At 32.4% G+C, this 18,662-nt stretch overlaps 1 protein-coding gene across 9 annotated transcripts in view; it reads right to left on the bottom strand.

The window, feature by feature from the left end:
• Positions 1-13,692: 13,692 nt before the first annotated feature.
• Positions 13,693-18,662, bottom strand: part of LOC143258537 (moesin/ezrin/radixin homolog 1-like) — a 64,416-nt gene continuing 59,446 nt past the window's right edge. For all 9 annotated transcript variants that reach the window (XM_076517656.1, XM_076517663.1, XM_076517657.1 and 6 more), the window contains 2 exons: positions 15,011-15,111; positions 13,693-14,698 (listed from right to left, as the gene is read on the bottom strand). In XM_076517656.1, the coding sequence (XP_076373771.1) occupies positions 14,534-14,698; positions 15,011-15,111 (266 nt within the window). In that variant the 3' untranslated portion in view covers positions 13,693-14,533. The remainder of the gene's footprint in view (positions 14,699-15,010; positions 15,112-18,662) is intronic.

Raw genomic sequence — 18,662 nt, 5'->3', positions numbered from 1 at the left:
AGTCTTAAAAATTCCATAAACGGGTTAATATGAACTTGTATGTCAAAGCTGAAACAGAATAATCTTGAAAGCTGTTGCGAGAATGAACTAGAAGAATCTTTCTATTGATTATCAATAACGTAATAGCAAATATGTGGGGAAATTATTGGAGATTTGAGAAAAAGATGATGTAATAGGAGAGTTTAGAAATTGAATTTCAGTTTGTGGTTTATATATGTATACCAAAATAAAATGGACACTATAAAAAATGAGAATTTGTTTGAATCTTATCTACACTACTAATATTTAGTTTATGTTAAATTCAAAAAATCATACCAGCGGTGAAGAAAGATGACGATGAGAAATATGAAGCAAACATATGAATGTACACAGATAGGTGATATTTCAGAATTGATTTAAATATGTCAGTATAGTGAATACTTGAAACCGTCGGTACTGGGTGAAATTCCATAATTATAAAAAAGGCGAAAAACAAAGACAACCGCGCATTTCACAGACACTTCATTAATTTCCGACCATAGTGTCTTCAGTAAAGGTATCATCAGGTACAGATCGAAATGGTTTGTAAAGAGCTTTAACCAGAACTAACCTTCACAATCACCTTGAGACAAGTTCGGTTAGAAGTGGAGAGGAGCTTAAATTGGTTTTGTCTTTTAGACCTTTTTCTACATTTGTTTTTAAGACTTTGTTTATTTCTAAAATTTTTATACATTTTGCAATTTTAATTTTCCGAATGAAATTGATATTAAGTTTTAATAACTCAGATGCAAATGTTGAATCCATTTTTCTGTGTAGAATGCACTCTAATTTATGTTTCTGTGTATTGGAATGTCCTGTATATACTCTATTGCAGTCTTGACACGTAATTTGTAAACGCTACTGATGCTGTACTTTTCAACTTCGTCTTTATTATGTAATAATGAACAACGAAGAAGTTGAAAAGTACAGCAAAATACGGGTAGGTAAATTTCTTTGTTCAATGTTTGAAATATTCTGTGAAAATATTTTTCCAATTTAGCACATATTAAACCTTTTTCTTTGTTTTTAGTGTCGTTTAATACAGTATGTTATCTGAAAAGTTTTAAGGAATGTATACCGTTATTCATGTTCAAAAATCAGTATTTCCGTTTTCACCAAATTCCATAGTAATATTTTTTTTTTGTGAACTTAGAAAAGTTCCAAAATTATCAAATTGGTGTTTGGAACCTGTCTATAGACAAACTACATCATCTAGATATCTGTATCAATATTCGACATGTTTAGGATTAATTTCATCTCTAGGTAGTTCATTTCGTACATAGTTTAAAAAAACTTACAATAATGAATAAACTGACGAAACAACTGGATTTCATAAATAAATAAAATCATTGAAATATATGCACATTTTCGAAGGGACGTTACTGGATACGTACTAGAAAGCTTCTTCTTTGAGTTAACTTCAGATGGCATACAATTTTCATGGAGCTTAAAATTTGTATATCAAAATCTTAGAAGTGCAGAAGAGTGCGCACCTTTAGGATTTTACAGCATAGCTGACATCATTGCTTAAACATTATTTACTAGAATACAAAATATTTAAGGGTTACATGAGCAGCCTATTGTCTAGTGTACAAACAAGGCTTAAAGAATTAATATCCTGAACCGATAAATGTACACTGTGCTAATCACTCTCTTCATCATGTATTTCAACAAGAGCCGAAGAGCTGCGTCTTATGACAGATGCAACTTTCTTCATGATAAGTTGCATCTTATCATGAAGGTTTGTTAGTTTACAAACCTTAAAAAAACAGTATAGATCTGTTTCCAGATGCAAGGAAGCATTCTTTTCAAAAGCGTTTAAATGTACATTATAATTTGAAATTTGTAATGACGAGAAACTCACTGTATCTCAAGACTGCTGGTACAGATATTAGCGCTTTTACTATAAAAGCAGAGAATAACGTTTCGACGTTCTTAGTTCATCTTCAGGTCGAAACGTTGTTCTCTGCTTTATTAGCGAAAATGTTAATGCCCATACCAGCCGTCCTGAGATACATAATTTGAAACTGTTGAAGGCATCAGGATTTATTAAAAAGTTACATATTTCAGTCGGTTTGTACAAATGGAACAGAATATAAATTTAAGTTTCTAAGATGTTTAAATGGCCCGGCATGGCCAGGTGGGTTAAGGCGTTAGACTCGTAATTCAAGGGTTCGAATCCCCGCACCACCAAACATGCTCGCCCTTTCAGCCATGGGGACGTTATAATGTGCAATCAATCCCACTATTCGTTGGTAAAAGAGTGGCCCAAGAATTAGCAGTGGGTGGTGATGACTAGCTGCCTTCCCTCTAATCTTACACTGCTAAATTAGGAACGGCTAGCGCAGATAGCCCTCGTGTAGCTTCGTACGAAATTCAAAAACAAAAACAAACAAGATATTTAAATTAAAGAGAATAATTTAATAGTTGCTTCAGTTTATATAAAACTGTTTCCTTTGTCACAAGAGGTCGTGTATCCCATATTATCAAAAGATGTCAACTTTCACCACATGTTCGATTCCATCGGTGGACTCAGCAGATAGCCCAATGTGCCCTTGCTATAAAAAAAGACACACACAATTAATTCACCACATATGCACACAAAACTTTAAATATTTGTTCATGCAAAGAATATTTAATACCAGAATTTATTTTTTTAAAGCATACTGCTCTTTACAGAGGATTTACCATCATTCAGAAAATGTATAAGACTTGCAATAAATCATTACAAATTTCACAAAATACTAGGCTCACAGTTACTAAAGTTTATAGTATACTTTGGTAATTTGTTTCAGAAATGTATTTACCTGTCGGGTAAGACTTAATCATTTTATAGATAGTCTCAAAGATAAAATTCTATTAACAGATAATTGTGGTATCTACATAATTCCTTGTAATTTGGTATAACTTATATTGGCCAGTGTTTCGCTTATCTTTTTTGTTGTTCTTGTTTAGGTATCTTTAAATAACGTTCGGTTCTCGCATATTGAGCGTTGATGATCAAGCCAACAACAAAATATTCTCGTCTCGGTACTTTGATTCTTTATTGAAAATGAGCCAGCTATTTCATGAACCACCAGTAATGACACAATAACAAGAGTATGTAGTGGATGAGGGTACATTATTGTTGATGGAAAAGATATGATGAGAAGCCTCTACCTCAGATGCTTCCAAGACATCTCCAATGAAGAGGGCCAATGTCCAAGCTCAGAGTCGAGGATGGAACTCCCAAAATACTCTCCCAGGGTGCTAACCTTCACTGCTAGAGCAGATAACAATGTATGAGTGACACCTTCAGGGGATGGACATCTCTAGGATTGAGGCATGGGCTTTCTACAGCGGAAAGGAATGGCAATAACGAAGGGCAATACCTGTTTTGTGATCCAAGACAGATGTTTGTTACTTTGCAGGCAGAGATGCCAGATACAATGAACGCCCTATCTAAAGCCGGGAATACCATCATAATGACCAAACATAAAACAGTAATCACGCTGGAGAATTTACTGGAATGGTTTAACTGATAGAGGAGGAGAACCTTAAGTTGACTCTGGGTGAGTGGTGTAAATTTCACATCTTTATCTTATTCATCTAATCGCAATTTTTATATAATTTTCTTAACGTAAGACGTTCTGTATATATGTGTGTATTTAACTTTGCATTGTATGTTTTCTTGTGGTTCATTATTTCTGTATCATTGCTTTACGATTTATAAATGTTTTTTGGAAAAAAAGTTATTCTAGCACGTGTTGCAATATTGTAATGTGATTTCTCACTTTTATAAATGGGCCTGTATTAATGTATACACATTCTATTATTTTATTTTAAAATTTTATTTGGTGTTTGTATTGTTTGTTCTTTAGTGTGCTATTACTTTGTTATGGTTACTCATCACCTCCCAAACAGAATGTTTATTACTATATTTCATATAATGTATCTTTCTCAGTTTACAAAAGTAGTCTTAATTATTTATCATAAATACTGTGCGCAATACTTGAGGTAATCCGTCTATAGTTATTACTTCCGCCACTGTTTTATTTTTGTTTTGTTTATGTTTATGTTTATTTGTGTTTGTCAATAAGATTTCTCAAAAACGGCTGAATGTATTTAAACGAAACTTGATATACATTTGAAATATGACCAAATTTACAAGAGATTAGTTTTTGGAGTGCAAACTCTAAAGGTCAAGGTCAAGAAATTCGAAAAAAAAATCCTATAAACTAACTTGGCGACTGATTTCTCACACTATTTTGTTCTATAACGCAGTAAAAAATTATTGGATTTTCATTAACATTGGTGAGCATATGTATAATGTTACTTATCATTTTCCTGGCAAATAATAGACTGTATCTGTTGATGATGACGAACTCACGGATATATTTTCGTATTCTTGGAGAGCCGAATATGATCAATGCTGCGTGGCGGAGGTGTGCACTCCACCGAACACCCCTCTGATGTGTAGTGTAGAAGTATAGGTATATGGCAAAATACGTATTAATAATTATAGTGTGTGATGATGCATACTGTTATTGAACATTACATAAAATCATTCACGGGTATTGTATAACATTATTGAACCAATCACTAAAAGCACAATTGGTAAGAAACATTTGAATCAATGAAAAATTTGGTTGCAATGCTCTTACCTTAAAGTATGAAGTTAACTGTGTTTACTAGTTTACTCGTCTGTGAAGCATTGTTTGAAGATGCAATGACTTTTATTAGTAATAATAAATTTTTCAGTTTTAAACCTGAAATATTCGGTATGTAATGAATTTTATGGAAAAAACAAAATAGTTAGGCTCATGATATGATGGCCAGAAAACACACTTTGACCTGTTGTTTTGCAAGTAATAGATAAGAACATTTCAGCTGGAACAAACTGAATTGTTTGCGAGTAGGTAAAGTTATCAGAAATTTTGTTTGTTATAGTTTCTTTTATTCGTAAATATTTAAATATTCTTGAAAAGAAAACTTTTTTTTTGTATATTTTCTTAACATTTCACTACACGATGCAGTTATAACGCACGAGAATGCAAACTGTGTACTGAAGGCAAGAAGTAAAACCTTTGTGGTATCCAGTTTGTGTTTGTCTAACTAGACTGGCCTGTATGTGAAAATAGTTTAAAAGGGAAGCAAGCTTTTAACGTTAATGATTTTCCGTGATCAAAAAATCGGGGTTATCATGTTCACAGTGTCAAACCTAGTTTTAGTTACCTTATATAGGTACCAAAGTTCAAAGTCTTATTACTTCATTTTTTGTTCCCCACTAGTACAGCGGTAAGTCTACGGATTTACAATGCTAAAATCAGGGGTTCGATTCCCCTCGGTTGGCTCAGCAGATAGCCTGATGTGGCTTTGCTATAAGAAAATACATACATTTCATTTTTTTACACTACTAAATCTGAGTTTGTTTTGAGTAAGAGCCAGACAGCAGTGAAAAAAATGTGCCTTAGCTCCACAGTAGTTGTGGACCATCAACAAGGCAATAAAAACCTCAAAAAGAGATCTAAATTGTATTCAAGCATGAGTCCAGATAAATTCAGGTCGAGTGGGACATCTACAGGTAGTAAGAATATATTTTCCACGGGCAATATACACCGCTGGCCAAAATCTTAAGGCCAATGAACATAAAGACAAAATATGAATTTTACTTTGTTAGACTCAACCACTTATTTGAGTAGAGCTTCAAAAGATGAAAATAAGAAAAGGGAAAATAAAAATAAAAAAAACTTTTTTAGCATTTAATAGGGAAAATGTGAACACTATAAAATTAGCCTAAATACTAGCTGGTCAAAAGTTTAAGACCATAGCAAAAAGAAATCCTAAACAGGGTAGGAAATGTCCAACAAGAGGTCTCAGTAGTGAGTTGCACGGCCTTCATTGCGAATAACTTCAAACAATCGCTTTGGCAAAAGCTAAAAAGTTGACAGAATATGAACGTGGCAGAATTGTCGAGCTGCAAAAGTAAGGTCTCTTTCAACGTGCTATCGCTGGTGAGATTGGGCGTAGTAAAACTGCTGTTGCAAATTTCTTAAAAAACCCTGAGAGATACGGAACGAGAATTTCAAGTGGTCGGCCCAAGAAAATTTCGCCGGCGTTGAGCAGGAGGATACGATGGATTGTCCGACAAGACACTAGCCGATCGTCGAACTAGATTAAGGCCCTTACGGACGCAGAATGCAGCTCAAGAACAATAAGATAGCATCTTCAACAGAAAGACTTTGGAATGACGAGACATACATCCTGTGTTATCTAGCCCCACACCAGTATCCGGATATTTTTCTCACAAAGGACCTTCCCATTACTCATGGCATTTAGAATGACGAAAATCTTCAAGCTCTGGGAAGGTCTCCGTGTGCCAGCACCTAGTGACGCCCCTACTAATTATTAAACTAGATTTCAGAAATATGTTTTAAAAAATGGTTAAAATTGGTTTCCTTGTTTAAATAAATCACAAGCTGAATACCTTCGGTCTTTAAAATAAAAACTTAATTCACCAGCAATGTTTAGATCATCAAGCATATCTCTATAATCATATAGTTACCGACTTGCAACTAACAATAGCTTTTAACTCTTTTTCACTCAAATAATTATTTGATTGTAGTTTCGCATAAATTACACAATGGACTATATGTGCCGTGCCCAACAATGATATCAAAACCAAGTTTCTAGCGATATAAGCCTTCAGACTTACCGCTGTGCCACTGGGTGTCCCTGTTAATCTAAAAAATAACAAAGGAAAAGCTTCGATTATATGATTTACATAAGAGAATACTACAGAAATATTAGTATTAATAGCCATTGATACAGCACCAAAAATGAGCTTACTCAGAAATGCTTCGAATATAATTATATATTACAGTGCATACAGAAACTTAAAAGCGAGTTATTTATTTGTAAAGGATAGTCTGAAAAAATTTGTTCTGATCAGCGTTTTCTTTTAAGGCTTATCAATTTTTTTTTAAAAAAAGTCTGATCTGTTAGTTAACACCAACGTCACTGTGTTTAATTTTATCTCCCGATTAATTTAATCATTTACAAGAAACAAAATAAGACAATTATAATTCTCTAGTGAGCAGTTGTTCAGTAAGACATTTTGAATAAACAGAAAACACATTTTCGTCGAGGTGAGAGTAGAACCAACTGACTAATCAGATTAAAGCACCTCAAACTTGAAAATGTGCCACTTACGATAAAAAGGCCTAATATTTTACTCCTTACAAAAAAAATCAGAAAATTTTCCAGTGCATTAGCAAAATACAGTAATTTCTCCCTAGATCATATTGTTTATAATGATTACTTTCCATATGTATTTTAAAATGTATTGAATTTTTTTTAAAATCATTGTCGTTAAAACATTGTGAAGCAATTGTTCTCGTCATTGCATTTGAAAACGAAGATAAAATCAAAGTTGAGTCTGAAGGAAAATATCCTAAATAAAATTAATGATCATACTGACCAGAAAACACTTCGTCAAAACTATTAGAAAAATTAAGAAAATTGTTTTCGTCTATTTGTCAGGTGGAAAATTATACAACACTGTAATGAAGACACACACAAATGACGTTAGAGAGAGTATATTTTCTTAGAGCAAAGTTGCATCAGGATATCTGCTGAGCCCAAGAGGAATCGAGCCCCTAATTTTAGCATTGTAAAGCCTTAAATTTACCACTATACTACTGAGAAACTTTAGAGAGAAAAACAAAACGCATTTCTTCCAACACCTACGTTGCCCGGCATGGCCACGTTGGTTAAAGCGTTCGACTCGTAATCTGAGAGTTGGAGGGTTCGAATTCCCATCGCACCAAACATGCTCGCCCTTTCAACCATGGAGGCGTTATAATGTTACAGTCAATTCCACTATTCGTTGGTAAAAGAGTAGCCCAAGAGTTGGCGGTGGTGACTGGATGCCTTCCCTCTAGTCTTACACTGCTAAATTAGGGACGGCTGGCGCAGGTAGCCCTCGTGTACCTTTGCGCAAAATTCCAAAACAATCCTACCACTAGCCTTGTCTTCAAATAGATCTATAAAGTCTTATTTAAAAAGTTTTCTGAAATAAACTACACAGCACTCTTTAAAACATTTGCACATTATACAATAAATTTAAATTTTATGGGAAATTCAGCAATTTTCATGTTGCCAATTATGCGTTCAAAAATTTTGTAAAATTTTCATTTATGCGTTTTAATTTCATATAAATTAAAGTAATACTGAACTACTACTATATATTGACCAGTAATCATTTTACTTTTGTTATATGAATATGAAGCTTTTATTTAGTGACAAAATTCTTAAATAAAAAGTGCTACTACTCATATGCGCGTATAAAAGATTTACTCTTATGTAATTTATAAGTTTACTAGCTTAAAACAGAGAGAGAAAAAAACTTGCTTTTCTATGACAACTGACAGTGGAGAACAATTACATATTTTGCTTGAGAAGCTCTGGAAAACAGGTTTTTCGCATAATACTAATTGTTTTGATAATTTTAAAGAAACATTAAGTAGTTAAGTACATTAAAAATTTCAAACTTACCTTGGATGCAACTTTATTTATCATTCCGTTGAATGACAAAACAATGTTAAATAACCTCACCGAGAACTTAAGAAGAATTTTGCAGTAAATATTTGTGGAATGATTCTGTAAGAAACATGATAATAGTTATGTGCAAGTTCAAAGTCTAAGCACCTGTAACTCACTTGTGTTTCTCTAAAATAATAATAAAAAAAAAAAGAGACTTTTCCTCCTTCTCACCACAAAATATGAACCAGACTTCATAGCTATTAATGGATTTTTTTTTAAATTTGCTTGTAATTATCTCTCTAACGTCTCTAAGTAGATCAGCTCACGAGAGGCAGCACAATATTATAATAGTTTAGTTAGTTGCATTTATTACTATCTAAGACAGCAAATGTATTTTACTGTTGAATATTGTATTTAGCCTGTGTTGCTATGATTGATGTATGCTGCAATGGACAGCATAGATATTAATCCTGGCTGAAATAATTTTTGCTAAAAATACAGTCTTGGTTCAGTTGAATACTCTTTTATTTTGTGAGTCTGACAAGTAGCAATTCATTGAATTACATTGCAGCATGGTACAAAGCTTTGGTTTTGTTTTGAATTTCACGCAAAGCTACACGAGGGCTATCTGCGCTAGCCGTCCCTAATTTTGCAGCGTAAGGCTAGAGAGAAGGCAGCTAGTCATCACCACCCACCGCCAACTCTTGCTACTCTTTTACCAACAAATAGTGGGATTGATCGTTACATTATAACGCCCCCACGGCTGAAAGGGCATGTTTGGTATGACGGGGATTCGAACCCCCCGACCCTCAGATTACGAATCGAGTACCTTAACCATCTGGACATGGTACGGAGCAAACTGTACAATTTCTTTGGTTAGTGTGCATGAAGTGTAGGCAGTTATGCAGAGCCAAGTATAAAAATCGGGTTGCAAGCATTCTTCACATATGTTCTATACGTTTAAAGCCACAAAGGTGCGGTATCCAATATCAAAGAAAACTTTATCTGTCTGTGGACGCATCTCCTAAACCAGTTAACACATCCAGACCAAGAATGGCATGTTTAACGTTAAGCATAATAATAACAACCGAAAAGTACGGTAATAAAGTATTCAGCTACAATGTTGAGAATAATGATAGAGCTGCTTTTTTAAGTTCTCACTCTTTTCTGATTCACACTATTTAACTTCTGGTTTAAAGTAGGGTTACAATAGCGCTTAAGTTGAAAAATCTTAGATAAGTATTCCATAAGCACAATATTTATTTGGGATATTTTTACTTCTTGTTATTTTCATAAAGAAGCAAAATTCAAGATTAATGTTAAATTTAATGCGTTAAATGTACAAATTCAGATAGTAGAAATCTTGATCACATCTCTATTGTGAAATGAGATGCTTTGAACAAGAAGTGGCGCAACTACTTTGCCATTTCCGCCAAGTTTTTCAACTCGACTGCTACACTTCCTCACTTCTGATCCACTTCCCCTGTTTTACATCAATTTTCTTGGATAAAAATGAGCAAAGACTGCGATAATTTTCAGTAGCGTCCATTCTCTAACTTGCGCATGATTTCCATGTTTTTGAAAGAAATACGACGGAGCGCATTTTCTTTAAAATAACTTTCAACATTTTTAAAAGTACATCCAAACAGCTTTGAAAAGAAAGCCCATTATGAACTGAGAGTTCACCTTTACTTGCAAGCATTTACGAGATGTCGATTACGGCTCAAAAATTAGTCAAATTGCACATATACTTAATATACAGTTATGTACATGGAATGGCAATATACGTCTATGAATATGTTTGTAATATTGCACACGTTTGTGGACACTACGTAACTGATTAAAATTGATAAAATTAAAATAAATATTAAAATGTTAATATACGAAATAAACTAATTTCTCGCCAGTGAGGCAAATTAGAAGATACAAGGCACACGATATTTTCGTTGATTCTGGTAAAGAAATAGTTTCAGTTTCAATACTGAAATATTCAACAAGTAGTGGATTGTTCATTGAGGAAATAAAAGTAACATGAAAATTTAAACTACAGTGGGAAAACGTGGTTTAACTCGATGTTTTGTAAACTAAATAATCACAAATTGATAAAATTATCAATAAAAGTTGAACCACTAAAAGTATCAGTACCAGGTTATCCCATAAAAATTTGATACAGAAAGTGCACCATCATTTCTGTTTTTGTAGACCTTAGTGACTAAAATATGTAATAGGACGTTTATACAACTGTTCAGACAAAGATACTAACCCAACTCTACTTTTTCAGACCATTAATCAAATAAACCCTTATGAAGATGAGTGTGTCTGAGGAGCACGTTAGCTATATGATGCTTTGAGTTTAAAAAAAGGCAATAGTGAGTAGAAACTACACGAAACATTCAAGGTGTTTATGGGTGCAGAGTCTCTTAATGAAAGAAAACGTTGAAGATGGCTGCAGAAGTTCAGATCAGGTGACTATAGCTTAAGTGATGCACCACGTTCAGGTCGTCCTGTTGAATTTAATGATGACCTGCTGTTGGCTGCACTTGATGAAGATTGTGCTGTAACAGTTGAAGCACTGGCACAGAAGGTTACTTTAACCCTTTCAACAGTTCACCGTCATCTGCAACAGCTTGAAAAGGTATCGAAACTTGGAAAATGGATCCCCCATGATTTGACAAAAGCAAACCTTAAAGTAAGAGTGAACATTTGCACTTCTCTGCACTCTCGTGAACGTAACATACCTTTTTTCGACAAGTTAGTGACTGGAGGTGAAAAATTTATATTTTATAAAAATGTTAAGTGCTGCAGACAATGGCTCAGTAAACTGGTCTCCACCCTAGAAAAGTCTTGTTAAGCCTTTGGTAGAATATTGTTGGAGTGATCCACTTTGAGCTTGCCACTCAATGTAACAATTATATCAGACTTCTATTATCAACAGTTAGAGTGCTTGAATGTTACACTGAAAGCAAAGAAGCCTGCTTTTATCAGTCGTAAAGGTGTTGTGTTACACTAGGATAATGCACAACTCCATAGAACAAGGATCACATCTGCAAAGACTGAAGAGCTAGAGTGGGAAATACTTCCACATTATCCTCATTCTCCACATCTTACCTCATCTGATTATCATGCATTCCGAAGTTTAGAGAACTATCTTGATGGAAAAGAGCTTGGAATACATGATGTCAAAACTACCATCTCCACATTCTTTTCTTCTAAACCCCAATAATTTTATAGAAGTGGCATTCAGAAGCTTGTGAATCGTTGGCATGAAGTAATTAATAATAATGGAACATACATTAGTAATTAAATAATTTTAAAAGCATTTGAAATCCTTCCTCTTTTTCTGAACCTAAAATCAGACACTACATACCATACCAAACATAAATTTGGTGTACTCATTATTTTATTTAGGTTTTGTGTAATATGTTAAATCATGCACACTGAAATAATTCACAAGCATACACATTTAATGAATATTTTTATCATTTAGTTCTGTACACACTAAATTTTGAAAACACATTAACCTGGACTTATGCAGAAGATAGCATGCACACATCTTGCATAGTTGCTTTGAAGTCACTTAAGTTGTAGTATGGTTACATCCAAGCAAAATCATATAAATTTTAAATGTCTGTGCTGATGGATTATTAATACCAGAAGCTAAAGCCCAGTGTTTTTGGAAGGAGCAAACTTATTTCAATTATTTGTTTAGGAGTTAGAGCTCACAATTTTGTCATACTTTATTCCCCATAGGACACAGTCACAACTGTTTAACAGCCACACAGAGGTAAAAAAAGAACTCACGTGACTTGTATATAAAAATTATGTTGAATTAAGTCTTTTGGTAACAATCAGTGGTAAGAAGTTATAAACTGACAAAATGTGGGACCTAGATAAAGCCTGCTGAACCAAGATATTCAAAGTTGAAGATGACTTATTTACTACAAACAATAAAAAAGAATTCACTTAAACTGAATTATTATAAGTTTGAAATTTATATTTTTGCTGGACTTTGGGGCCCATCAGAAACCCAACTGGTCATGTATTGTTATTCTCAACTGTTTTATATATTAGCCTTTCTGGCTAGCTTGTTCACTCGACTAGTCAAAAGTTTATTATTTACTTTACTTAAACTCTCTCCTCTTTTAGATCTAAAATAAAAAAATATATATATTTATATATTTTATTGACTTAATGACCTAAAAGAACAGCCCAAAGTTTCCAGGGTTTTAGTGAAACATTCTACTGACAGAAAGGAGCCAATGGAAAAAGACTTGTGAAGCCACTCACCGTAGGCATTACCCGTAGTTTGGAGATCACCAACTCTTTTTTTTTAACACATCAGTGAAACCATGCTTGACTACTGAACAATTAGTACAGCTGACAGCAGAAATGGAGACCAGCTGTGTTGACTAAAACACTTAGAAAGAAGAGTAGGCAATACAGCATATAGAGTATATTATTAGAGCATGAAGATGACTTACATATGCACCTTAGAAGAGAATACCATCAACTGACCTCATTATCTAATTCAATAGTACTGACAGCCACCTCCCTCAGTGCCACTATTGAGGAAGACAAATGAAGCATCAACATCTTGCCACCAGCATCATAGCCCAATACATCTTGAAGCAGACCATCAAATTCAAGCACCACTATTGTCAGGCCTAAACAGTTAAGTGGACAGAGGCCTAGAACCTGCAACAGCAGGAAGAAAAGAGAAAACAGGCAGAATCTGACAATTACAGGATGGTATGAGAGCTTTGCTTTGTCCATGTTACATTGTTAAAACTAAATACATTACAAGGGTCAAAACATCATTTAGCAGAAAACACTGACCAACAAAACAGCCTATGTTTTTTCTGGATGGCAACCCAATTAAACATTTAACAAGACAAAATGTAGTACTTAAGAAAAATATTTATTTCATAATTTTATATTTTTTTAGGCTGAAGTGTAGTTCTTAATACATTAACTACTGCAATGCTTAGCATCATCCATGGTAAGTGCTGAAATGCCTAAGCCAGGGAAGAAAAAAAAATGAAAAGAAAAAGGTACTGGAAAGATTAAGTTTAGGGTCTTTAACAGTAATAACTCAGTTCAATATTATAGCACATGTAGGCTACAAAATGTGTGATAAAACATTTTAACAGATACTTATGAAACTTTTTAATAAATAAGAGTTCAACCAGAATTACATCAATCCACTAAGTTCAGAAGTTTTAAAGGATATTGTATTAGGTTTATATGCAACAGAAATCATCAGTACAATATCTATTATAATAATAATAATAAAAAAGATTAGGAACAAGCTATTAAGCTAATTAAAAACATTGTCTGAACAACATAGTGCTCAACATACAACTATGAAAATGCTTCTCATACTAACCAAACAGTGTATTTAGTAAACCAAAAACAGTCTTCTACCTTTATGACAAAACAAACAGAAAAAAAGTGTTTGAATATAAAACACTAGGTTTTGAAATAATTTTCTGAACCAAAGATATTATTTTGCAATTAACTATATAATGCATTAAACAAATACACAAATATTAAAATTTTCTACCTCAAACAAATAATTCAGAAAGAAATCTCTAGCACTCAACCCATTAAATTACAAATATCTAGCTTCAAGCATCTTACTTAATTTAAGGCAGATCTGATATATATATATTTCCTAATATCATTTTATGTATTCAAAACTTAGTGAAATGTATATAATCTTTTTATCACATAGAGAAATTCCAATTAGTAAAAAAGTTTGATATTACAAAAATCAGTGATGATTCTAATATTTGTTCTCCACCAATTAGTAGTTCATTTACAAAAAAAAACGTTTCTTCCTTTAATAAACCATATTTATGTTATAATAACTCTATTATGATTGCCTCACTTTGATTTAAAAAGAGGTTAACAATAGAAAAAATATAAGACACTCAATTATTACTCTTTAAGAAAGATAGCTCCTATCAAGTTTTAAATAGGTATCTTAAATTCACAAATTTTCAAACTGGTCCACTCTCCGCTTTGTATTTCCCTTCCGAATTTCACGTAGGGTTTTGTATTTATCCCTCCCCTGCCGTACATTTTCTTGGTGAAGAATATCATTTCTGGTCAGCTTTGTTTCATCCTTTGATGCAGCTAGTTCTCTATTTAATTCCTATTCAAAAAAATTATACTTAAAATATTTAATAATATTAAAGCTAGCAAACAATTCTGGCTTTTTTTTTTATGAATACAAAATACCATTATTATTCTGAAAGTATTATTGTAACTACCACAAAACAAAGATGATACTATGACTTACAGAAAGAAAACTTTCTGTGCCAATAAGAGAGAGTATTATAATTCCAACATCTAATTATAATGAAATCAAAAAATTACATACTGTAATACAATCACTAATTGAGCAATTTCTAATATACAAAACTAATGAATTTAAGTGCACCAACTTTTGAATTATTAAACACACCTTTAACTGGTCTTGCAAGTGTTTCTCCTTGGACACCTGAGTCATTCTGTCTTCCTCAGGGCGAGATAAGTTAATGTTATCATCCATATACAGTTCAGCACCTGCAGACAAACCTCAAACTTTATGATTCAACCTATTGATCCATTTCATAATATTCACTATTTTCTTACTGTCAAACAAACTAAATACTCATTACTTAATATTTAGTGAATCAATTTTCTTATTGACCAACTCTCCTTTTACCAAACTTTCCACAACTTAAGCAAAGGATATTTTGTTGTTTTTTTTTAATTATTCTGCAAGAGATTAAAATCCTAGTACTCTTTCACATTCAAGTTATTTAAGTGCTACATACTACATTTTGAAGATAAATATGGAAAAATTACTCCCCACAAACACCACATGCACACAACTATCAATTTTAGCACAGTTTCTAGATGTACCTTATATGCAAATTCACCTGTTTACAGACCATTCACAATTATCTCATGAAACAAGAGAAAAAAAAGTATGATGTTGCTATTTAAAGTAATTTTTTGAATACAAAAATAACTTAAAATTTTATTCATAGGAAAATTTAATGTTCTCCAAAATTATGAAAGATACTTAGTAAATGACTAATTTAAAAAGATTCTAATTCTCTATACATACAATATGTACAAACAGAACAGTAGAAGTAACTGACTAAAGAAAAGTAAATTTATCATTTTAATTGTGCACGTCTATAAATATTTTTACCTCTCTGTGGGTACATCAGTATCAAATGCTGTGTATAAAGAAATACATAAACTGTTCAAACAGCTTTCAATCATTATTACAGTTCATTACAAACTGTAGTTTATTAAAAAATTGGCTACCCTTACTGTTCAGTTGCAATTTTTGGTGTATGTTAGATTTGACAGGGAAAGTAACAGTTTTTGATAACTCTGCCTGGTACATATAGTTTTATACTCCCTTTATAAACTCTCAGCATTTACAAGTAACCACCTCAAACAATTAACAAATTATAACTGACATGCAAGTCCAAAGCCAGTTTCTATTAAAGTAGATCCAAGTTCATTACATATCTATACAGAACATCATACAACACTTGACATAATGGTAGTAGTGTCAAATAAATTCCTTACACAGATTTTAGGTCTAGCATTTCTTTTGCCAATACTATTAATATTTTCTAAGAACATTGTTTCACCTTCCATCAAACCCAAGAATTGCTAATGTTTTACAAGACTGAAGTTCAAGTCTAAGGAAAGGTTCATATTTGTTTTTCAAAAAGACGTAATTTGTATGCTTAATACTGTTTATCTCATTCAGTAGAAATAAAACTAACAGATCTGATGGGAATAACATTCAAATATAAGAAAACCCTATACTTTATTTTCTAAAAAATTAAAACTGGACATAATTCTATTATATACTTTCTGACAGACAAATAAGTGTAACTTCATTATGATACAAAACAAATGTTTCAAAAATGCCATCTTTAAATTATATAACTATGTTTTTCTGACAGAATATTTGGGCTTTGGATGGACTGCCTTATGGATGTGGTGGTTGCAGTTACTTTAAGAGTTTTAGGGCTGGTTTTGAGTATTTTGTTTTCATTTCAAAGTTTCATTTAGTGGATAGGATGGCTAGACAGACCAATAAGCCCCTTGTTGTCCTTAAATTATGTATGTACAAATGCTAAGAAACAAAGGCTGGCAAAGCATGAATGTAATTAATTATACTTATCATGAGACATCATTATTGACCTTTTCACAAAAGTCTTGGTGTAATATATGCAAGTTAGGTATCTATACTAAAATGTTTGATGCATTGTATGTATGTATGTATGTATGTATGTATGTGTGTGTGTGTGTGTGTGTGTGTGTGTGTGTGTGTGTGTGTGTTTTCTTATAACAAAGCCACATCAGCCTATGTGCTGAGTCCACCAAAAGGAATCAAACCCCTGATTTTAGCATTGTAAATCCATAGATTTACTGCTGTACCAGCAGATAACTGCATTATGTGTACCTTCAAAAAATTTGGTAGACTTTTATTAAATATTGAAAGTTTTTTTATACACAAAAAATATTTTGATAAAATATTAATACTAAAAATCTATATGTAAAAATAGCCTATTTCACTACTACTCCAAGTGTAGGGATTTATGTTATGATTAAAAAAACTATTCTTCATTCCAAAAAAATCTCAAATATTATTTGTGTAATCTCTAAATCCTCTTAAATACATTTCAAACATTTGTTTTCAGTAAAATTTTATATTCTGTCTGTATATTTCTCTATCCTAACTACATGGAGTACGTCTATTTGACAAACACCATAACCACCAAAATAAAACTAGAAAATAAATATAAATTATGTATTTTGCATTCAAGAATAAATACAAATTATTACATGAAAACAGAAATATATTCTAAATATCTTAAATCTCATAACATTATACATATATATTACTTTTATTATACTGACCTTCCAGTTGTGCTCAGCTAACATTAAAGAAACTGCATTGATGTAGAGCAAGTGCATTCGTGTTAACACATTCACTAATACAAAACTGATTTTAAAAAGTGACTTGTACATTTAGTAAACTAGTACTTTGTATAAAACAGTTACATTTCAATTATTATACATTATGTATACAAATTATTACTATTTATATACAAGTTCTTAAATTTGCTTTTTTAAAACACAGAACAGTAAATAAACAAGTACAACAAACAGATATCTTCTAGTTATGACAGCTGTTGTGCTTGTTTGTTGCTTGCCATACATTGCTAAACCTTTTCAAATTTTGCACATAAAGAATGCGAAACATTCGTTTCGGTCATATATACACTTGAAATAAACAAAATAAATCACAAGTAACCATACCGATATCCTATAATGTATCAAGCTTAGTAACTAAACTGTATTTTGTCATGAAAAATATATAATTTCAAGCAGACTAAAAACACAATATATCTGCTTGAAATCTCAGTTCAAAAGAATTAGGTGGATTCCAATCACTTTAAAATGGCTGAGGAAATCACTAGATGGACATCATTAGAAACTTTCAATTAGTTATTGAAATGTATAAAAAGAGGTGAGTGGGGTCACTATGTTTGATTAAGTAAACCATACCTCAACAAATAGTAAAGATGGAAGGTTCTTATTTTATATTCTAGCTTTTAAAATGTCAGTAATTTGAGTTCCTAAATCATACAAAACTGCCAACTTTGTACTTGGACATCAGAAACATCAAATTTTGAGCAGTGCTTCAACACACCACGACACACAAAAATCAATATTTAAGTTTTTTTAATATTTACTTATAAATTAAGAAATTAATATATAATACTAAACATCTGAACTATAATCTACAATTTGATATAAAACTGAATGACCTAAACTTTTGAAAGCAATTTAAAAAACCCACTGCAATAGGATTAAGCCCATTATATTTGACCACACTATGTCCATCATACAACTGCCATTAAAGTGTTTTGCTCAATACAGAGCACATCTGGCTGGTTAAAACACAAACACAGAAATAGTTGGAACACTATTTCCACAAGTTTATATGAAATGTTTCTACCTAGCTGTGTTTGTTTGGAATCAGTTAACCTAATGAGCTCTGTACTGGGTGAAATTCATTGTTGGAAATGGAT

This window comes from Tachypleus tridentatus, chromosome 8, assembly GCF_004210375.1.
Source record: "Tachypleus tridentatus isolate NWPU-2018 chromosome 8, ASM421037v1, whole genome shotgun sequence".
Classification (NCBI taxonomy): domain Eukaryota; kingdom Metazoa; phylum Arthropoda; class Merostomata; order Xiphosura; family Limulidae; genus Tachypleus; species Tachypleus tridentatus.
The sequence above is the reverse complement of the archived record's forward strand: the minus strand, read 5'-3'. Positions and strand labels throughout refer to the sequence as shown.